General features: G+C 48.3%; 1 protein-coding gene across 5 annotated transcripts in view; it reads right to left on the minus strand.

The window, feature by feature from the left end:
• Positions 1-23974, minus strand: part of PPP1R16B (protein phosphatase 1 regulatory subunit 16B) — a 58620-nt gene that overhangs the window by 10184 nt on the left and 24462 nt on the right. For all 5 annotated transcript variants that reach the window (XM_086853309.1, XM_086853310.1, XM_086853311.1 and 2 more), the window contains 4 exons: positions 3825-3895; positions 1751-1896; positions 502-605; positions 112-236 (listed from right to left, as the gene is read on the minus strand). In XM_086853309.1, coding sequence (XP_086709435.1) covers positions 112-236; positions 502-605; positions 1751-1896; positions 3825-3895 — 446 coding nt within the window. The remainder of the gene's footprint in view (positions 1-111; positions 237-501; positions 606-1750; positions 1897-3824; positions 3896-23974) is intronic.

The raw sequence follows: 23974 nt of genomic DNA on the forward strand, positions 1-23974 counted from the left end.
TCCTCTCAGTGACTTGCACCTGCTGATTTTGTATAACTCCTGCTCCAGGACAGGTTTCATAACCCCTGGGCTGAAGGAAAGCAAAACAGAAGCTGCTGCAGTTTCACTCACCAGCGTAGCACCTTGGGCATCAGTCCTGTTCAGGTCCTGTCCAGTCGCAAGAATGTCATGAATGTCACAGATCATCACCTGCTCCGGAGCAGCTCGCATCTCATTGATCCTCTCCTGGGTAATCCCTGTTAAAATTCCAGTTAGAAAGGTTGGGTAAAACTCTCCACTGGCTGAGGGAAATAAGACATGATCCTGGCTGATATGACCCCACATCCTTCACCCTCATGATCTTTAGGAATCAGAATAACCAGACAGATTCAGGTCCCAAGAAATTATGCCAGGAGCAGCCCTCTGCTTTTCTCCAGAGGCAAATCAAGAGCTGAGAAACAGGGTAATTTATAGTACCATATTGACCCATTTCTGTATTTTACATAAACTCGGTGTCCTTACCTTGGTAGGCCATGCAAGTCTCAATGACATCCAGGGTTGGCTCATCTTCACAGAGGTCATATGGCATGTTGCCATCTGCATTGACTGCCAACAGGTCTGCTCCACTGCAAGGGGAAAACTGAATTACACCTCAGACATCTTAGAGGAGACAGTGCCAAACACTGGGATAAATGCTTAGGAAAAACTAACTGGGATTTGATAGTTGCTCAAATGCCACCAAGGTACCTATGAGATAAGAAAGATTTGAAGCAAAGCTGTGGTGCTATGAATGGAGAAGATTAATTCCAGAACTGGATGAAAGGCAGCACACTACACCTCCTTCCCGAGTCAGTAATGCCATGTTCCACATCCACTCCATTTTCATAACCCTCATCCCAAAATTTCCTAACCCAAGTGGGAACATCCTCCAAGGGATGCTTGACTGCATCCTCTTCTCTCCTTCATTCATTATACAGTCAAAGAAGAGCCAAACTGTCAGTGCTCATCTCCCAGATGACAGCACTGAAGTCTCCCTCCCTGAGGAAGCAGCAGCAGGCACGGCTGTGCAAGGCAGCAGGTTAACAATCCCAAAGCACCAGCACTCTGGGGAAGGGAGGAGAGGCCTCCAGACACAGGCAGGATGCACCTCAGGTGCTCATCAAACAGCTCAAAACACACCTGGTTTCCTCCTCCTTGCTGGCAAGTCTAGAAAGACTTGAGCTTTAGGGACTTGGTCAAGCACCCTGTGTCACCACTGGGGATCAAACATGGCAGGAAATTTACTGATCACTAATTAAGACCCAGAGAGACAGGTCACCAAGTTCACCCAGGCGTCTGAGCTGCACAAACACACTGCTGCCCTCCTACACTGCTGTCTGCTTGACTGGGGCTGGAAGATCTGAGGTGGTATTTAGGAGCTTCAGGGTGGACCCTGCTGGCTGCTCCTGTTTCTACCCCGCCATTGACAACAGTGGGCACACACAGACACACCAGAATACAGGCAAAAAGGGGCAAATTTTGGCCCAGTCTCTAGAAGCTTCACAAAACTGAGCCTAGCAATCTAGGGTTTTATTGTCTCCTCAGCCTTTCTGCTCTTCCTCCTTCCCCCACTTCTCCCCCAAGCAGGAAGGACTCCCATGAGCAGCCTGAAAGCAGGGAATAATCACCACTGCTGCAACCTCCTAAGGTACTAATCAGTCTCAGTTTCCATCCACAGAAGCTGTTGGCAGAATCAGACCTGCAGAAAGGACAGACACAAAAAGCCACCTACTGCTGGATGAGGATCTTCACCAGGTTGATATGACCACACGTGGCTGCTGCATGCAGAGGAGTCCACAGCTCGTTGTCCTTGGCATTGACGTTGGCCCCGTGGCTGAGGAGGAGCTTGACAATGTCCTCATAGTTGTCTATGCAGCACTGGGGAGCAAGAAATGCAGACAGATTGGGTTTTTTTAAACTTTGGGAAAATGAGGGCTCATACTTGCTCAGCTGTGAAATAATAAAGGGCACCTGGACATGGAGACCGACTTTATCCTGCTCTGCTTGGCAAGGAGCATCGCCAGCAGAGTAAAGCACCAAATTGAGCACCAGCAGGTCAAAAAGGCAGAACACCAGCACTGGACACACCAAAGGGTCACTGGTGATTTCCAGGGCCTTCTGGTGTGGGGCAGAACCAGCAGGGAACAACAGCAAACTCGCTCACAGCTTCCATTCCACTGGGTCTTCCATATTCAAGAGCAAACATAGCAGAAATTCAATGTAACCAGTATAACCACATACCAAGGGATGAGCTGACAAGTTGACATTCCCTTTTCTTAGGGAAAATCCCACACACTGGCATGTGATGTGTGAACTCTCAGGAGTTCACCCTACCTACCACAGTTATCTGGAGAGGCACAAATTGGATTCCCAGAATTATGAACTACTTTGCAGGGCACTTTTCGCTTCCTGGAAAAAAATAGCTTCCTTCCTGCATTTAGAATATAGCCCAGCAGGCCAGAAGGGCCTCAACCTCTTTCCTTTGGTGAAGGTGGAATTTGCTCTTTGATCCACCTCTTGTTCACCTCTAGAGATGAATGTGCATGTGATAAAGGCATTAAAATCAGATTTATTCTTGTGCAAGAAGCCTGTTTGTTGCCTGTGCACTCACTGCTGCAGAGCCACACAGCTCAGCACACAGTGCAGGGCTGAATTCCAACACACAGCAAGCATTCCAGCAGCTGAGTGACAAGGACCTTTCAGGTATTTCTATTTTGTTCACCATTTGTACATGGAAGTGGGCTTAAAGTCATGCCTGTCACACAGCCAAGTTAGGACAGAAGTGGAAGGAAGTCACATTCACTGGAAGGAATGCTAATGTGCCCACTGAGGGGCTTCTCTGTGCTCAGGGATTCAGTTAATTCCAGCAGATACAAAGCTCCCATCATAACTCCCAATGCACCTTTACAACCTCTCAGTGGGCAAGGTGGGATTCTCCAGGCTTTAGAACCTGGCTGGGAAAGCAAGGAGGCAGTCAGTGTTTCTCTGAGTGCAGGACAACATCTCTGTGGAGAGGTGATGGTGGTGGGGACCTTTTGTTCTTCCAGGAGCCAGTTTGCATTTTTAAACAAACATTCATCCAGCTTTGAAGAGAGCAGGCGACTGGCAAAAGAATCCAAAATCCCAAGTCAATGGGAGCATTCAAAGCAGGGAGTTGTGGCCAGAAAACCCTGAGTGCTCCTGTGACAACCACGCCACTGTTGTTTGAGGCTGTGGAGGCGGCAGCTGCCAGGCACGGCCAGTCCCACGTGCCTGAGAAAGAATAGAAAAACCCTTATGGAAACAGCACAGAGGCTCCAAGGAAGGCCACAGACCTACACACCACTACAGCAAGTCTGTATTGCTCTGGTGATCAGCTACTGCCATCCCATACAGACTTTGGAAATCCCTGAACCCACAACGAGCAGCAGTGGATTCTTCAAGGATCTTGGGCATCACTTATTTAAATCACTTTCAAAACTCATGGATTGCCAAGGTCTCTAAATTTGAGTTCATCTGCTATGAGAATGTAGAGCCCAGTCCTACAAAAATTAAAGGGAAATTTAAGAAATTAAAGGAAAATGCTGTTCACATGTGAAGTCCAGCCCTGACCCCTGAGCTCTTATTATCACTGAATAAAATCTGGGATACAGCAAGGAAAGGATGTGATCTCAGTTTGCTCCCCAAGATTGCCAGCACAGTGTGGTGAAGTTTTACTGCTTTAACTGAGGAAAAAAAGGGGAATCTAAGAGGTGTCCCTGTTGGAGCTGGCCAGGCTGGCTGAGCGGGCAGCAGGAGGACGCAGGTGAGCTCCTGGCACGCCTCACCTGATGCAGCGCAGTTAATCCATCCTCATTGCACAGGTCGGGGCTGATGTTGCTCTTCAGCAAGTAACACACTGCAAGGCAAGGACAGAGGAGAGTCAGAGCAGCCACCCTGGCACAGCTCGTGCTCTCAGCCAGCCCTGGGCTGTCCAAAGCAAGGCAGATCACCCCACTGCTGTGGGCAGAGCTGCAGGAGCCACAAGCCCAGCACTGGCTTGTAACCGCAGTGAGAGCAGAGCCTTCCTGGGATTATCCAGCAGAGAGCACCAGCACACAATTTTCCCCCAATTTCGCTCCAAAGGAGACTTAACACAGTTACAATTTTCATTCAGTTGTGCTGGAACAGTCTCCATTTTTGCCGTGTGCTTCACAATGGCCGAGTGCAACCTCTGCACTCTGTGGCCCAGGAGAGCCCCGAGGGGATTTTGGGGTCTGGAGTTAGAGCCATGAGAGAGATTCCTCCCACCATGAGAGGGATGAGGCCTTGCCTCAACAAGTGATCTATCCATGATGAGAAACCAAATACATTCAGGGCCCTGCCACACCTAAATACACCAGGGGTGCTTTGGACACTTCACTCCAGCTGATGGGGGTTTGGGGAAAGCTTCCCAGAGGCTTTAATCACTGCTTTGGGGGGAATGGGTAACATTTATTCCATTAAAATGCAAATTTCTGAAACACGTGAAAAGTCATTAGCCCCTAGATGAAATCCATACACAGGGCAATTGCAACAAGATTGGCAGGGAGCATAAATTAATAGCAACACTTTGAAGAAACTCTTCAAAATCAACACTGCTGACAGATTTGGATGATCCATGCCCATTTTCTGCTGTTTTCTTGTTCATTCCCTGCTTTTTCTCCAGAGATTTCACTACTTAATGCTCTTCCTACCTCAAATGTCACTGACAACACAAGCACAAGCCAGAGGTTCATAATCATCTCCCCAGGGCCAGAGCAGCAACAGATATTCACGTCACATCTTATTTGATGGCAGGCATGCAAGCACTGAGCGAAACCAGAGCTGCACAAGAAGGAGCCCTGACACAGCTGAAAGGGCAATAACCATCCTCAGAGCTGGCAATCAAAACCACTGCCAGGCTGCTCACTCCAAAGCATCCTGCAGCCTCTGATCCCTGTCCTGCTGTCAGAGGGAGCTCCTTCCCCAGCACATCCACAGGGAAAACCATCTGCAGGGCTGTCCCTGGGGACTGAGCACTTCTGGCACGCAGGACAGAACATGGAAAACACACCCACCATGACATCAGTGATGATTTATGAGGCTTTGTTTAAAAGATCTGGAAAATGCACTCGCAAGAAAGGCAAATCGAAAGCAAAGTGAAATTTTGATTGGAAGCCACTGCTCTGACGTTATCACAAAGGAAGGCAAAACCAGCCAGAAGTGAAATAAAACACTTCACATCACGGAATTGTTTCACCCAACTCAAAATGGATGCTTGGATTTACTTTTGCTGGAAATAATTTCGAGGCATGGACACCTGCTGGATGAAACTGCTGCAAAAAAGCAGAACACAGCAAAGACAAAACTCATCCAGCACCACAGTGAATCCAAAGCCTCTGGGTTTTTTTCCAGCTCAAAGGCCAGTGCAGGAAGCCCACGCCTACACTGGACTCACAGCCCCAACACTTGCATGCTTAACAGTAATAAGAGCACTGAACCTCAGCCAGTATATCCAATTTAATGACTCTGCTTCTACTGTTTCTGGCCAGCCCTGGGCTCTTGCTCTCCTAATCCAAGCTGAGTGATAGACGATTCACCAGTGGGTCTGTTTGTCTCTTATTTACGTTGGATGTTCTTCCATTAGGGTTTTAATTCAATCTCAGTCAGTTAAGTGCCATTGTGTACTAATGACACACAGCTCCATAATCATGTTTTGCCTGATTATGGAGATTTGGACAAGTAGATGCTGGCAAATTAACCTTGTAAGTGCTGTCTCTCCATGGTAAGAAGCAGCAGCATAAATCCCAGCTTGTTACAGGGTTTTGTGTCAAAGGCACTGTGATCATGGCTTGACAGAGCTTGTAAGAGGCCCTGAAGGGTTAAGGTTCATAGAAGTTTTAATCTTACCCTAAAGAAGCTTTGAATTCTTCACTAACCCCTGAAGCAGCCCTCGTGTTCACAGTGCACCTCCCCTTGGCTCCCTTCTGCCCTCAGGACATGCTCACCTTATTTCCCAGTATCTCCCAACACACAGAAGACTGACAGCCACAAGGCACCAGAAAAGCTCAGAAAAGCCAGGTAGTGAAGCTAGGTGTGGATGTGGAACCTCTGAGTCCAGGCAAACAAGGCACGAAGAAGAGATCATCAGACTGCTTTCTGTCCTGTCCTAAGCTGAAGATTGCATTTCAGGGCTCGGCAGGGGAGTACAGGGTAAGGCAGCAACGAGCCCCCATTCCTGCCCAGCAACCCAAATTCACAGAACACAGCCCCATTCCTGCCCAGCAACCCAAATTCACAGAACACAGCCCCATTCCTGCCTGGAAGCCCAAATTCACATGAAAACACAGCACCATTCCTGCCTGGCAGCCCAAATTCACAGCAGAACACAGCCCCATTCCTGCCCAGCAGACCAGCAGCAGGGCATGGGGAGGCAAAGAGCAGCTTCATCACCCCCTCTCCCTGTGAGCTGCACATGGAGGGAGGACATGGACACCTTCTCCATGCCCCTTACCCAGGAACAGCCTTTCCCAAACAGCCAGGAAGTTCCTCCTTTCTGATAAACTTCAGGAGGAAATGTGAATTTTTGGGTTCTCCACTGCCCTAAGGGTAGGGAAGGGGGGCACATCTGTGATGCTGTGCAGTGCTGGGCCCTCACCTGTGGCAGTGCCACCGACCTGCTCTGCTGCTTCACACACAACACAAGTTACAGGCACCTGAGCGTGCAAAACGCTTCTCTCTTCAAGCCCTGCCGGTGGCACAGCTTCCCTGCAGAGCCCAACACCTTCTCCCCCAGCTCCAGGCATGACTGATGCTGTACAGGTAGGGAGCAAACACTTCAGCTCCAAGGACACAGATTAAGCACTCAGCACCAGCTGATGCCTTCTGTCGGCTCACGGCTCAGCCTCCACTGGTGGAAAGACAATCCCCCCATATGCTCACGGAGCAGAGTGGAAATGAGCCCTCTGCCAGCCCCTGAGCCCACCAGAAGGGGCTCTTTGGGGTCACATCAGCCTGTTCAGCACCAGGCTCCATGCTAACACCACGATTAACTTCTTAGAGAGCTCAGTGCCAAAAACGCTGAGCTCTGTCCAACCTGTGCGCTGCACGTGGGCGGAGGCAGGTGGGGAGCAGGGGCTGGGTGCGTGGAGATTCTTTATTACATGTCGAGCACAACTTGTGGGAAGCAGCTCCAAACGCACAGCAAATGAAGGGATGAAAATGATCACAATAAGAGCTGGGTGAACAAATTGTTGTGAATAATTCATCGCAAATTATATTAACTGAGCGATCACTCAAATGTATTTTCCATTATTCTCCTTGCTCTGCCTATAATTGAACCTCTCACACACCAAGATGGTGTACATTAATCTTCAATTTATATTTTATCATTCACATCTGGGCTGTGTTAAATGGAAAAAGCTCCTACAACAGCTGTAAAAATACAGCCTCGGTCTTAAATCGCTCTCCATCAGATGTCCTGGGGCTGCCTTGGAAAGATTCTCCTCCCCAAACACAGCAAACTGCTTCTCAGGAGCTCCTTCTCCTCCCAGCCTCACTAATTCTCCCCAAAAACTAAAAAGCAGGGGAAAGGCAAAAACAACACTGCAAAGGTCCTAAGGAAAATTCAACACGGGGCAATCGACTCTCCCACCTGAAATGATGTTACAGTGCTATCATTTTTTACTGGTGTTACTTCCCACTGAGTTTACACTGGAAGCAGCTTTTTCAGAAAAGTTCCTAAACCAGATGAAGAAAAAAAAACGCCTTTGTTAGTGCAATTTCCCCTAAGTCAATAAGCTACACCATAAAGTCCTGGATACTGTTACACTCCCATCTATACCAAGCACTTGCATACCTCGAGCATTAATAACTCAAAAGAGGAAAAGCCAGCTGGAACTGATATGGATACCATGGAGGGACAAAATAAAAAACCCAACAGACACCTTCCTGATAGGAGGTCCTGATTCCTCCCAAAAATATATAATGGCAAACTGCCTCTGCTGGCAAGCAGGCTTACCTGTGTGCTCCAAGTTTACACACACACACAGGCCATTACTTTTCAAAAATCCAGGTCTGTCTCAATCTTTTTTACTCAACAATTTATCTTTGAAATCATCCCAACTCTTCAAGTTCACCTTTTGGTGAACCAGGCACTTTCAGGCAACCTTTAAAAGATGGGGTCCCTATGACAGTACAATAATTTCTGTATGTTCACACACGATTTCACTGCATAAAATGAAGTTTCACTTGGGTTAATAAAACATTTCTATGCATCGATCCAAGTCCCTTTCACCTAAATGCAGCTTCAGTCAGAGAGCAGTGCAGCAGGAGCAGCTCCTTCCAGCATTATTTGTAGTGACATACACGCAGGGGTGTTGGCAAATGTCTGCACAGACTGATCCCAGCCTGCCAGGCATGGGACTGTGGATGGGCTCAGCTACTTCAAAGCTGCATGTTTACTGCAGGGCTTTGCAGGGATATTTATTACACAGGAGAAACAATGCCAGGAAAACAGCACTGAAGCTGTGAGCGCTCTGCCAGCTTCCTAGCCCAGCATACAATGATATTCACATTTTACAGCATATCTAAACTCTGAGCAACAACAGGATGAACTCACTCAGCCTTATCCTCCACTCCCTGCAATGTACAACTGATAGCCCATGCTGGTTCATTGATAAACTCCACAGCTCCCTAAAGCTTTTTAAAGACAGAAAAAAACCACAAAAAGCAAAATGCCGCACTCAGACAGCTTCAAACACATAGTACACCTAAAATTAAATATGGCCCAGTTTGCCTGCTGAGCCAGGGACCGAGACATCGCATCCTGATTGATCACTGAGCTTTCTTGGGAAGGTTCAAAGCCTGTTAAACACTTCCCACCCAGTTTATAGCCAGGCACACACACTGCTTCTAAAATCCCCACAAAACCTGGGAAGTCTGGAGAGAGGCCAGCAGAGCCCCATCTGCTTCGTGCCACATTCACAGGGCAGGGACACTGCACGCAGCCACACTCAGTCCAGGTGCTGCTTCTCCCAAGGAAAATCTATTTCTGACTTTGATGCTTCTTAAGAGGGCACAGCCCTCCTCAGCCCCGAGGAGCCTGGTTTTCACAGCAGGGCTGGGGGCCTGGCTTATGCAAGTTTTATTCTGACAGCAAGTCAACAAGTCATACATTTATTTACTGCATAGAGTCCAGTTCTTTCTCCCCCTGTCTGTGAATATTTCAATCCATTTTTTCTTTATGTTTTGACCCTTATCCATCACTGCAGCACCACAGCAACAAGAGCAGTGCTACAAAGGGACGACCTCCTACAGCTGCTTCTCGGATGGATGTGCCACAGCCTGGCCCCCACACCCTGCTGCATCCCACGTTTTTCTTGTTCTGCATGCAGGACTTCAAGCTCTGATAATCCACTTAGTGCTAGTGATGATAAAGCATCTTTCTTTAAAGGCTGCCATCCACCTGGGATTACTGGGATAAGGAAAGGTGTGAGTTACCCATCTGCAGCCACGGTGCTTGAAGGGCGTAGCAGAAACAAAGCCAAATGCATTTCAATTGGGAAAATAAAAATTAGAGGATGCTGCTGCCTGACACACCTTTCTAAAGATGTAGTGTCATGTTCAAAAGTATCCTGATCCTCTTATATCAGACCAACAGTGAAATTGGCCCACACTGGAAATGTTAAATACATAAAGCAAAATTAAAGTCAAAGATTACTTCCCTGGTTTCCCATTTGTCATCTGGTACTGGAAGAATAAATAAATCATTTTGGGATGGTTTTTAAACAGATGATGGGATTTGAAAGGGATGAGTGTTTTATGTAACCTTTGGGCTCAGCTGCCTTCAGCAGGATTGCTGTGGGCAGGGAGCCAGGAAAGCAGATTCCCCAATATCATTGTGACAGAAACACCTGGGCTGCCACAGAGCCTCTTCTCTCTTTACCAGGCACTTCAGAGCAGTTATTTCAACGGTCTTGATTTAAAGAGTACTAAAAAAAATATATTAACTCAGACTTTGGGAGGCATGGACTGAGCAACCCAAGGCCAAGTTTCCCAAGGATGACTCAGGAGCTTGGCACCAGCAGAGCAGAGCTGGCTTTTAGGGTGTGAGACCTCACAAAGGGAATGATCCTGCTGGGGTGGAAACCACATGAGCCAGTGGCCTGAGAAGAGAACAACAACATTCTCCAGCAGCAGCTCCAGGGGCACCTGCATCCCCCATCTCCTGAGTGCACACCTGAAATTTTGGGTTTGGTGGGCCCCAGCAGGTGAGCAGCACATCTCCTCTTTGGGTTTCTGTCAGAGCGAGACAAAGGGCAGCTACAGAGTCAGTAACTCAACCAGGACCTCCTGTTCTACTCCTCTGGCTTCTTCCAGCTTTCTTCCTACAGCAAGCACTTCTTGGAAGGCATGACAACACCTGCAGATCCATTCAGACAACACAAAATCGACACAACATGTGCCTTTTATGTGAGCAGCACAGAGGATCTCACTTGTATACACCTTCAGAAACTTTTGATGTGTTGGACCAAAATCCATCTTCTGAGACAAGGAGCCTCAGCACCTGTTTGTACTAAGTTTAAAAGAAATGAAGTCTTTCAGGGTACCAGAAAGGAAATGCATCATAAAAATTAATTTGCTTTAATAGAAATGACAGCCTGAGAAGTGTTTAAATGAAAGGGAGCAATGGTGCCAGGAGGGAAACTTCTGCAGCTGTCTGAGTCCATGAAGAGCTTCCCCAGCCACATGAACACAATAACCTAACAGGTGATCAGAGGATCAGAATTGCAAAGGCCCCCTCCAACCTCCACACAGAGCCAGACTGACAGGATTTGCAAGAGGATACTCTGATGTGCTCTGTGGAGCAGGAAATAGTTCCTTATTGCCATTTGAAAGTGCTCTTAGGTTCCAGAGCCAACAGCCTCTGCCCCAGCTCGTGTTTCAGGCACCCTATGGCCTCAGCTAAGCAGCTGTATGGTGACCTGAACCACATGAATGTTTTCAAGAGTTTCAATTATAAAACAGGAAACTTTCTACTTAGAGTAACGGAAGAGAGGCTGTGGTGGAGGGTGGGGAAATACAGATCTGCTTTTCAAGCTGCCCTGAGTTCCTGCTGAATGGTTCCCTGCAGTGACAGCCTGCTCACCACATCCCAGGAGCTCGTGGCAGACTGGGCTCTCCTCCTGTGCCCCACTTCAGACACTCTTGTTCTGTGTCCTGCTTCTCTAACCACACCCTGGACTGTCCCCTCTGCTCTGGCTCTTTCAGTCTCCACTCTGACCTCAATCAACACTGCTTATTGTTGTTTTGTTTTCTCCCACCTCCGAATTTGTCTCTTTTTGGTTTGGGATGAGCACACTGGGGATGGAGATCTTCCAGAGGCAGGGATCCTCTCACTCCTGAGACAGGCTGTGAGCAGGACACACACCCAGAGCAGCCCAGCTCTGGGGGACAGTGCCACAGGGAGCTGCTGCCAGCCCAGGGGTGCCTCACACCATTCCACACCTGGGAGGCCACAAGGGCAGGCCAGCAGTGAAAGATGTGCTACACCCTCACCCTCTGCTCCTCAGCAATGCTCCCAGCTGGAAATGCCATGCTGCTGAGCAGTGTGAGAAGGGAAATGTCTATAAAAGCAGAAAATCACCCCTCCACCCCCTCCTTTAATATCAGATAAAGACAGAATATGGTTTCATTTTAAAAAACAAACATTACAGAAAAAACTTTCATGCAAGTTCAGCAGCAACCTGAACTTTACCAGAGAAGCACTGGCAATCCTTAGCAGCCTTTTTGCTTTTGAAACCTCTAATTATTCAGCAGGAAAATTTTACACATTTCAGAGATTTGAATTTCAACAGCACCTTCCATCCAGAGATCTCCCAAAGTGCAGCTTCCATTAGAGGAGTGAGCTCCAGGCTAAAATCTCCTGGGATTTTACAATCAGTTTTTGCCTTGTTTCTCAGCTGTGATATCTCAGCCCTAGTTAGACCAAGGCTCTGGACCTTTCTTTGCCAAGGTCATGGTGACATCCATGGCACAGCTGTGACACTGCCCTTGAGCCCAGGTCCCAGCTCTGCCCTTCAAGCACAAGAAAACTTTACTCTCCCCCATCCTTTCTATTGTTTAGCCAAGAGCATTTGGACACAGCAGGTGAAGCCTCAGTGCTAACAGCAATTTTTTATCCCTATTCCCACATGCCCAAGTCCCAGAAGTTTGCAGTTTTTAAGGGCTGATCAAATCTCACTATTTCCCCAGATTTTCCAACCACTGCTCTTTCAACCTTGATTTCAGCACCTGTCACACAGACAAATCACACAGCCCACAATTTTTTCTTCATATTGACAAAGCAGTGCATTCAAATTTGCTCTCCAGGTCAAACATCTTCAATCCCAAAGCAATCCTTAAATCCAGTATCCCTTGGCTACCAACAAACTCTTGTCAGAGAAGTCAACTTTATCTGTGAACACCATCACCAGAGGTATTCAGCACTGCATAGAAACCAGCTCATACATGTGAGAGTGGAATCAAAACTTAGCACCTGAGCTGGGCAGAAATGCAGGTTTTTCACAGCTACAGTGGTGCTTACAATAAATGAGACAGAGACTACAAAAAGGCCTTCAAATTTGGCCAAAACAAGCAGGCACACAGTCATACAACCTGGCTTGCTCTATAACCTGGCTGTGAGTACTGTGCACACAGGTCACCTTGTTTTAATAATTATCTCATCTGTTCCATCACACAAAGTTGAAAACTCTCTCAAACAACTTCTGCCCCAAGCTCCACGTGATTTCTGCTTGCCACCACTTCAAGTAGAACATGAGCATTCCCAGGCAAGGAGATGCTTTACAGCTCTGTGACTGCTGGGAGGCTGCCCCAGAGCTTGACAGGTCATTTAGACCTTAGAAAGGTAAAATAAAGCCCAACAGGCTGTGTTCACCCATCCCTGCCCCGTGCACAGACACCAAAGTGCAGCCTCATGTGAACTCGGGACAGCTTTTGCTGCCAGCTCTCCTCTGCTGAGCTTCCAGCCCTTTGATGCAGAAAAGAAAGGAACTGAGCATGGGGTTGGCAGCACTTTCCTTTTTCACCTCACTTTCAAAAGCTATCTCCATCAGCTTCAATCTTTCATCTGCACAATACAGCCTGAACTCAGCAAACCCCTTCAGATTAGTGATGGGCAGAGAGAGAAAAGCTCTCAATTTCCTGCCAGGCTAACAAGGATGCTCCCTTGAGGAAGGAGAGGTTTGGGGTCCAAACCTACTGCAGCTCAGGCTGGAGCTCTGAGCTCATGACTCTAGCAGCCTTTGGGACAGTCTGAGAGCCTTTTACTTAACATAAAGAGGAAAAGAATTGAAAGTCTCCTCCAGAAAGTGCTTTGCCTTATGCTTCAAGCCAGGCCACTGACGTGAGACGAGCACTTCAGTTTCTATGCATACACTGATTTATTTATTCTTAATTCTTTGCTTTGTGTTTACATGCTGAGTTTATTATAATTATACATATTATGTGTTATATGAATATATTATTGTAATATATATTAACTAAATGCATAGCTCAAACCACCAAATTAAAAAATACGTCACTCCTGCAGCTCTTACATAGGTTTAAAGCACCCCACTTATCAGAGCAGTATCTCTGAACATTGCAGCTCCTTGATGCTGGGAACAAGGAGTTACAGGCAACAGCAGGGAGCAGAGAGAGCACAACATATCCCACTTAGAATCATAGAATTGCTAAGGCTGGGAAAGACTTTTAAGACCATCAAGCCCAACCATCTGTTGACTTCTCTCCCTTCATCCCTGTGAGAGGGCTCTCACCCCAGGATGAAAGACCAAGTTGGAATTGTAAGTGAAATGCCTCCCCCAGCCTCTGCAGCAAGAGGCAGCTCAGAGGAGTTCTACTTTTCCTTTCTGCACCAGTGGAGAACAGCTTCAGTTTGCCAAAGTGTATCACATTTCCCAATAAAATAGCAGTTTACAAAATAATTAACAGCCATTAAAATTCCCCATTATGTTTTGTCACTAGCAACAGCAGGACCATTCTCCTCCCAGCAGCAGTGAAAACCCTGCTTATTTCTGTAGTAAAGCCAGTGTTGTTAATGAGCCATTTTATCCCATCCTGTTTGTTTCTGAAAGCTCCCTCACCTGCAGATCCCTCTTATCAGGGAGTTTTTCATTACATATTTAACACTACAAGAGCCTGAGTGCCACAGACCACCTTTGAGCTGTCTCAGTGCAGGAATGGTGACATCCATCTTCTGGGCTGGAATGGCAGGCTGTCCTGTGCTCACTGCACCCCTTACACCGAGGAGTAAAGGGGGAGAGAGCCTCCTTACTCCCTTCTGCCGTGCTGCTTGAGGAGAACAGACTACATGATCAAATTAACTCAAATAACCCTGATTTTGAACGTTAAGACAAGAGGAAAGCCAGGCTCCAGCTTTGCATCATCCCCCATCAATTCCACAGCCTAATATTGTGACTTGAACGTTTACAGGAACAACAAAATGCTTTAGTAGCTCAACCCACCTTGATAAGTTCATTAAAGTAATTAAAGCTGAAGTGGCTGCTGACACCGCTCTGCTGACAGCACTAATTACAGCCTGCAGAGGTGGATCCCAGTGACAGCAAAGGGGACCAGGATCTGGGAACACACAGGAATGGGCAGATGTGCAGCCCTGTGCCATCCCTGGGGCTGGACCCAGCACTCCTCTGGTCCCTGCTGCTGCAAACCCCAAAATTCAGCACCTCCAGCACAGAGTGTAACTGAGAAACTCTGGCAGCTTCTGCTGATCTTCTGCAGACCAACAGCCAGCAGAGGAGACCTGGAGCATCCTCCTGAACACTTTTCTGAGAGCAAGCCCTTCACTGACAGGAGTAGGGCTGGCTAGCCAAGGTGACAGGGCTCTTACAAACCCTCACAAAGACAGCAATCCAAGTGTTCTGGTTCCTGGAGTCTTCATGGACCATGTAATCTCCAGTGAAATGAAGTGGGAGGGTTGTACTGTCCCTCACTGAACCAGGCGTATAACCTTTCTCACACAAGAAGTCCTGTCCTGAAGGCATGGGCAGAGACCCCCACATGCTCAGTGTGACTTGTGCCAAGAGCACCTGTGTCTGTTTTGGGAGATGCAGGAGATCCGAGCCTCATTTCTAGATCTCTGATCAAGCACAAGATCCCTCCCCAGCTGTTTTTGGTTCACCTTTCTCTGGGAAAAACACAGACTTAAAGAAAATTACTATTTTTCCAGTCAGTTGTTTGTAAAAAATGCTTTTATTATGCTTCCCACATTTCACAGGCTGAGGCAATCCCACTCCAACCCTCCATCAGCACCCAATTAGCGCTACAACAGAGAAATCCTGTTTCTTTCTGTTCATTTGATCACAAAGAATCATTCCCAGGGAAAGGAGCCCACCCCACCAGGAGCATCAAACGAGGTCTGGATCTCACACAAGCAGCTGCAACCAGTACAGTTGTATAATGGAAACCTGACCTACAAACCCTGAACCAAATTCTAGTTGTTCCCCCTTTGAGGAGTGAGCACGTGAAGGCTGCACTCATCCTCTGCCCTGGCTGCTGCCACTCCCACAGCTGTAATCCTGGCTTGGCCCCACATCCCAACCTCTGTCACCTCTGCTCCATCCAGCATAGCTGAGAGGAAGAGGACCACCAGCAAAAAGTGATTTAAAATGGGCTCTGGCTACATAAACTGCATCATCTGTGCCACCTACAGCTCAGGGACGGACGTGTTTTGGTGGCCAAGCTCTCCACACATCACCACCCACTTCTGGCCTGAAGGACACACAAAGGACCAGCTGGGGCTGCCACTGCCACCAAACAGGGCACCAGCAGCACACACATCCCTCAGGGAGCAAACAGCCTGCTCTGGGGACAGAACAGCTGTCTGGGCTCAAAGGTGACAACCAGGCGACACAGAGCTTTTGGGACAGACAGCATTAACCTCTTTGCTGCCAGAGCCTTGCTCTCCAGCACAAACCCAGCTCCTCAGGAGGGCTCATTCTGTGCACAGACCCAACAAACCAGATTGGTTTGATTTGGTTTTGTGCCTGTGATGCACCACAGCATCAAAGACGTTCAGAAGAACATATTGCACCAGAGAGTCTAACAAATAATGCACCCATAAAAGCAGAGATGAAAGCTCAGCACATGCAGGCAAATCACAACAGCTGGGAACTGCAGTCACCCTGGGAGGGGGACAAGAGGCAAGGCAAAGCCATCTCCTCCTCCACCCCAGCACCTGCCAGGGCAGCCCCAGTCAGATGGGAATTTGGACACTCCTGAGCCCCAGAGCAGCTCTGCAAGATGCACAAACCTTCCCTTGGGTTTCTGTTCTGCAGTAAAATTCCAAAAAGCATTAAAAGGTGTTTTTTCAAAGGACTGTGAAAGGAACAGGAGCTCTCATAAGGAGGTCCTTACACTGTCAGCAGTTTTGAGATGCTTTGCAACCATCTGATCCCTCCTTCCCCATATTTAAATCAAGGAGTTTCTTCAGAGAGTGGACTAGATTTAAATGACAATGTTTCCCAGCTCCCTGGCTGGAATTCCCTTCTTCTCCTACAGTCTTGCTAAAAAAAGGAGAAATCTGCTGTTGGATGAAGCACTTTCCCAGCAGTGATGGACAGGGGCCAGGCTACCCTGACCCACTGACCAGTCCCACTTGGCCACACTCCTGGGCCAGCTGCCACGTGTCTGTGCCACCCAGGGCACAGCATCTCCCCTCACAGATGGCACTGCCCTCTCACAAGGGAAACAGCTGGATAAAAGCTGCCCTGTCCGACTCATCCCAAGAGAAAAAGCAGCCCAGTCAGGAAGGGGCTACATGAGCCAGGTGGGAAGATGCTCCTTTTCACCCCAGCTGCCTTCCCCAGTGGGCAGTTTGTGTGTTACAGACACCAGGGGCACAGTGAGAGAGGTTTCAGCCACCACATGTGACCACAGTGGATAATAACTCACTAAACACCTGATTTACTTAATGACTGTAGCAGCAGCTTCACAAAGCGAGGGTGATTCCAGAGGCAGTGGGAGCTTTGCTGCTGCTCCAAGTCACAGGAAGAGCAGCCAAGCCCCACAGCAAGGCAGGAACGCTGAGATTTCCCCCAGCTGCTCTTCTCTTGTCTCACAGTACTGAAAGCTGGGACTCATGGAGAGCAAGCAAACAAGCCATGGCACCCACTGAACTCTGCTGTAAATCACGTGCAGGGACAGCTCTTGATGCAGAAGTGACAAGGAACACGTGTCTGAAATGGTTTTAGGGCACACCAGCATAGAAAATGGTTTTATGTCCCTAAAACCAAGTGCTTAAAATTCCGAGATGTCACAGATTTTAATCCTGAGCTAATTTTTGCCTCTCTTCTATGCTGCATCTTACATCACTGCTATCAAGAGAGCAGAACTCTCAAAAATCAGATGTCCTGAAGCTAGAGTAGAAGAAAATTATCTTTTCTATGGCAAATCAGTTCAACAGAGGCTCAATAAAACATGATTGATAATTAGTGTTTTCTTTTCAGCAGCTAGTAGCAATTGTCTTCTCCTTAAGCCTAGTGCATTTGCCAATTTAAAACTAATCTGTCCAAAAAGGAAACAAAACATCTGCCAAAAAATTCCCAGTGAATATTGGTTAAGATTTACAAAGTTCTACAGCAGAGTGTCACCTGCTACAGCATCAAACAACTCAACAGTAATTAGGGTAGAGCTGAGACAGCCTTGTGGAAAGAGCCACCAGGCAAATGGAAAATGGATGGGAATAGCTAAATCAGTTTAGATTTCCTTAACAGAGGTAGATCAAAAGAAAACTAACCCGATTAGGAGGGAGAGAGACACTGATCCAGATTCATGGAGTAAAGCAGAACAGCTATAACATGATATTTATGCCTGTTTTCCTTTCCAGGGCTGCACAAAGCATCAGCATGTACCAGTAGATCTGGCCCAGTTTTATGGGCTAAGGGTAGACCCCTTTAAACAAGGACAGCTTCTTTTCTCCAGTTTACTTACCCAGTTAAGCAACTGTCAAAAAAAAAAAAAAAATTGAAATAGGCCATAAAAAAAAGGCTCCCAAGTGCAATTAAATGGAGTAGGTGACAGTCAGTGCCTGCTGGCAGTGCCATTCTCCCTGCTCAGGGCACCTTGTCCTGCTTGCAGCAGGGCAGGGGTCATTGCCAGAGCCTGGCTCTTGGCACAGCCCATTCCAGACAGCACCAGCCCTGGTGCCAGCACTGGCTGTGGCCATGCACAGGTCTCTGAGCACCCTGCTCTGAGATGCAGGCCAGCCTGGCTCCGTGGCACCTCAGTGCTGCTGTTGGGATGCTGCAGCACTGAATGCTGCAGGAACACGGCACACAGCCCCCAGGAGCACCGTGCCTGCCTTCCCAAGGAAAGACTGGCAGAGCCTGGTCCCTGCACCAGCCATCACCTCCTGCACAAACCCTCTGCTGCTGAGGTGAGCCCAGCGCTGCACACAGCCGCCACCCATGCCTCATTTCAGCTCAGGCCAGCTGCTCTGTGATTTTCTGGGTGCCTGGGCTGCTCATGAGCCACCCCCCAGCACCCTGTGCCATGCTCAGCACTGCCACAGCCTCCTCAGCCCCAGGGCAGCCTCTGCAGCCAGACCCAAGCACTGCCAGGGTAAAGAGCTCCCTGGGGCCACTCCTGCTGTCCCCAAACCCCAGGGAACCACTCACTGCCCACAGGTAATGACAGCACAAAAGCTCCCTGCCACCTGCAGCCTCAGACAAGGCCACCCTGGCTGTGTCCCCACATGTTCTTGGCAGCCCTGCTGATTTCCAGAGCTGTGTGTGTCCCAGGGGAGGCGTGAGCACAGCTACAGGCTTTTGTTCAAAGCAAATACACTCCCAAGCCTGGGACACTTTTGTTCAGGTGAAACACCTGTGCCCCCAAGGCAGTGTTTTACAGCATCACTCTACACCACAAATTGTGCCCCATCTAAAGAGGTTTTTGCTGCTGAGGAGGCTGTCCCAGAGCCAGGGCAGGCTGCAGCACTCACCCTGCTCCTGCAGCATCTGCAGCCTGCTCTGACAGCAACACCTCCAGCATTTCCACCAGCAAAGCCCCTCACAGCTCCATGTCTCATCCTCCTGGCTTCTACCCCAGCTGTGGAGAGTTCACACATCCCAACAAGAGCAAAGGGATGCCCATAATAAAAGAGCCCAAAGTCCTCTCATATTTTAGTGGGGGATAAACACGACCGAGATTTTGCATGAGTCCCACCAAACCTCCACATTCCTGCACGTGTCAGATACCACCTGACACCTCCCAGGGAGCAGATATTGCATTGGATATTATTAGGATCTAACACAGAAGCTGTTTGGGACAGGGCAAAACCAGCTTTGCCCACTGCAGTGGCAGTAAACAAAAGAAGTAAACCTCTTGTGCCCTCCAGTCCCAGGGTCCCTGGGGGACCAAACTGTTGTTTTCAGGTCCCAGTCACGCAGGAGCCAGTGCTGGACTCAGCCTGCTGGGTTTGGAAGGCCACTCCAGCTGTGGCAGGTCAGGAGCTCCACACACCAAGAGCTCTTAGCAGAGAGTACAGCAGAGGACAGCTGGCAAACGAGCACGCAGCCGTGAGCAGCACGGGACAAGGAGGAGCTCGAACAGATGTGAGCAGCTCAGGGGGTTGGTAAACAGGATCCCCACTTCTTTCCTGTTCCACAGCTGGAAAACCCACAGGCCCTTCCTGCAGGAAGGGAAGCAGGAGGGTGGGGAGCCCACGGCACTGGGGTCAGCTTCCAAAACTGGGAACTGGCTGTCCCAGGGAACCGCTCCTCCCTCCCCGTGGCACACTCAAGATGTTTCCACTGCTGCTGGGAACTCCTGGTTCTGATCAGGGCGAACCCTGAGGGACTCAAAACGCCATGCAAATGTATTTAAATACCCTGGGGCAGTGATTAATAGGGTGGTCAGTACAGCAGCACGCAGCAGGAAGGAGCTGAGTGTTCTTCATGTGGACCCTGTATCCTTTGGAGCACTGTGCTTTAGGTGACCAAACTGCAATAAAAGCAAAATACCCAAAAATATCTTTAGAGGTCTGTGCCAAAATGCTCAGGGATCCACAGGAAGGCCCCAGACTGTGGTAGCTGAAGGTGCCCCTATCAGAGCTTGGCCCAGGACAGCTGAGTGAGAAACCTGCTTGTGGAAGCTTTGAACCCCACCAGAATGACACGAGGATCAGGCAAAGGCAGATGGCCACACCTCTGTCTCAGCACCCTTGCCCTGCTCTGGGCACAGCTCCTTCCACCTCCACCTGCAACCCAAGCTGTCAATCCCACCTCACAGGAGAAAAATCAGCCAACAAATATTGCCCTTGAGCTACAAGACAAGTCTCTGGATGTAAGCAGAGCAAGAATTATTTCCTGTTCACTTGTTCCCCGTAGGGTAAGTGACAGATCAATGCTGCAAACATTCCCATTACTGAACACGTGGCCAATCCTAGAGCACTGACTGAGAAAATGCAATGATGGCCCAAGTCTACAATTAATGCTACAGATCCAGTGCTGACCTGTACTCAGATGACAGCTTCCCTGGCTCTGAAGAGTGAGAGAAAATTGCCACAAATGAGAGTAATTTGGGTCAGGGGACAGAGCAGCAGCTTTTTCGTAGCTATTTCAGAACTGCATTATTGAAGTTATAAGAATTAAATTTCCTATGAAAGCACAAGGAATGCTGCTTAGGTGCCCTTTCAGATGAAATTTTAAACTCAGCTGCCCTTCTAATAAAAGCAAAATGGACTTCCAGCACCTCTCCATGACCCACTGTCACCTCCATGGTGTGGTTTCGGCACAGCATCCAGCAGCAGGTTGGAAGCTGGCTGGTCACAGCCTGGACTGGAACTTCAGGAACCACATTCAGGCCTTGCATCACCGTTGTGACAGCATCAACTTCAGGAGGAAAGAAACCCCAGTGATATCTGCCTGACAGGCAGAAAGATGTCACTGCAGATCCACGGGGACTGTCCTCCTTCGCTGGAACTCTGGCTCTTTCTAAAACCTGCTATTTCAGGCTGTTACACCACAATTTTAATTAAAACAAGAGGCCCATTTAAGCTCCTGTGGAGCCCTGCTCTAGCCTTGCTAATTAAAGACAAACTGACAGGATCTGAAATGACAAAATAAACCAGGTCTGAAAAGTTGGAGAGGCACAGGACGAGTCTGAGCTCTAAGTAGGTTGGAACTTGCTCTCGGTGGGAGCTCTCTGTGCTGCCCAGCCCCAGGCTCCTGTGTGAGGTCCAGGTCCCTGTGGGGCTCTCCAGAGGGTTAATCACAGCAGCCCAGGTCAGATCTCACCTGTCTCCTCAGACAGCATGTAGGATCTGAACCCAGTGCTGGCAGACAGAAGTTCTCTCCACGTCCCCCAACAGGAGTGAAATTGCTGCTCTTGACTGCAGGGTCGCTGCTCCTTTCCAGCCCCAAGAGGCTGAGAGCTGGGATGGATTTACAGACAAATTCCCTGTCCCAAGTCATTGGGCAAGCCACAAACACCTGCAGCAATGAAACCTCAGTGCAGCAGAGCTGCTCCATTCCTGGGCAAGGACTTTGTGCTTTTCATTCAACATTACTGAACAGGGTAAAAATTTGCTGTTATTGATAAGGATGGGTTTGACACAGAGAATCCTTCAGATCAGATAATTTAAAAGACCATGAATACACCAAGCCATCGTGTCTCAGTCCTTCTCATTGCAACCAGAACCATGGAAGTGTCAGCACCTCACCTCTGACCCTTGCTGCACCAAATGGAAATACTCTGAAGGTGCCACAATCTTCCCCAGCCACTCAAAACGTGGATGTGTCCAGACAGGTGCAGGTGTAACAGGGGACAAAGCAGAAGCTGTGTGCAGCTGCCTCTGCCATGGACACCATCAGCTGCCAACCAGGCTAAAACAGGGCTGGTGCAAGCAAGGAGAAGGGCGTGACAGTGACTTAGAGGTTAATTCCTGCTCTAGTCTCCCTTTTTTAGAGGTGAACTCTATTGCAGTAGCTCTTAGGACAAAAAAAAAACATGAATGGTGTTTTGTTTGGTAGGCGAGTTGCTTAGAGTTTTATTGTGGAATTATTATTTATAATTATTACTATTATTATTTAACTAATGGGATTTCTCTTGTCAGCCCAGGTAAAGGCAGACAAAGATAAATGAGACTTTAGAGGTTTCCCAGTACATTTCAGAGCTTGATGCTCATACATTCAAGGCAGGGACTGTTTTGCCACTTTGAAAGCAAAGCCCAGCACAGCAGACAAGACCACCAGGGAAATGTGAATTAAGGCCTAGCTTGAAAACCTTGCCCAAACTGAGAAATGCTGCAAACTGTTATAAAAACATATTCAGAGCTGGAGAAACACCCCAGAGAAACTAAATCCCATTTCCTACATGAGTGGCATTTGCTGCCAGCCTACCCCACACTATCCAGGGAATCCAGAGGCCAAATCCAGCAACAAACATTGCAAATTGCAGGGACCTCAGTGGAAACTGGATCCTCCTGCTTGGAGCTGCACATGGGCTCTTGTTCCCCGAATTAAAAGGGAGTGCAAGGTGCTTGATTGCATCTTGGCTCTTGATTACAAATGCACCAGCAGCCAGAATTAAACAGTTGGTTTCCTGGCCTATTTAGCATCCCTTAGTGCTGGGTTAGAGGGTGGGCAAGGCTTAGGGGATGTTTTTATATACCAGCATCTGATTTTTTTATTTTTTTTTTAATTTTATTTTTTCTCAAGACATTTGTCATGAATGATAACATTTCCCAAAGATCTGGCCAAGCTCCAGAGGAAAAAAACAAACAGTGGAAGTGTCTGTAGAAGCAGCTCTGCACTAGGCTATAAGGCACTGCCTGAACCAGCTGCCATAGCAACTGCTATTAAAGAAAGAATTAGAGCATTCTTCACGGAAGTAGGAAAACTCCCAGTCAATAAGTGTAAGGATGAGATGCAAAACAAGAAAAAAGGATAAATATAAGCAGGCAGGAAAAATATGCTCAACTGAATGAGAAGCAGGGCTACTTGCACAGGTAGATGTGCTCTGGTGCTGTGGAGATGCCTATAAATACACTAAGATACCTAACTCCACCCTCATTAGCAAGCATTTTAGATACAGTTGATCCTGCCTTGGGGCAGGAGGTGGATTACATGACCTCCTGAGGCCCTCTCAACCTCTATTTTCCATGATTCTAGGAGGGAGAAATCTACACCAGCTGAGCTGAGCTGGCCTCACTCCAGAAAGGCAGGAATTTAAATCTGGAAAAAAAATAGATTTAATCCACTTTTCAAGTTCTCCTTGACCAGGAGAAAGGTGCAGCAAGCAGAGCCTGCAACCACAGCTTACAGGCGAGTTCTTCCTGGCAGGAAATGCATTTTCACCTGTACCAGGGGTAAAGCGGCAATATCAGGTTTCACCCCCAAAAGTATTCATTTCCCCACCAACATTCATTTGCAGAGAACAATCAGACACATGGCTGCAGACCTGTGGCTTTGGTTGGGGGTTGTTTTACGTGAAAACAGAACGATGCTGCAAAAAGCCAGCGAGCTCTTGGGAGCAATCAGCTCCTGTCGTACATCCCCTGGTAGAGCTGGATTAGACCCCACAACACAGCCCCACAGCAGGACAGAGCCTTGGCTCTCAGAGCTCACAGCAGAGGAGAGAAAGCAGACGAAATTTCACTCTGGGTTGTGCTGCTTGTTACACAGAAGGCACCAGAGGTCCCTGATGGAGCTGCTGTTTACGGTCTCCGATTCCTCGCTACTGGAGCGGGACAAAGCACACGGAGAATCGGAGCGCAGGAAACAACACTCACCTGGAAGGCAGCCAGGCAGGCAAGAAACTGCAAGAAAAAAAACCCCCATGTCCCAATTCCTAGGGCAAGGATGTGGCTGGGCTGTAGCACCAGCCCTTGCAGCCTTTATCCCACTGAGCAGGAGCCCTGCTGCTCCCGGTGCTCCATCCCCCCCACAGCCATGCCTTG

Source organism: Cyanistes caeruleus, chromosome 16 (assembly GCF_971803275.1).
Source record: "Cyanistes caeruleus chromosome 16, bCyaCae1.hap1.1, whole genome shotgun sequence".
Lineage (NCBI taxonomy): Eukaryota > Metazoa > Chordata > Aves > Passeriformes > Paridae > Cyanistes > Cyanistes caeruleus.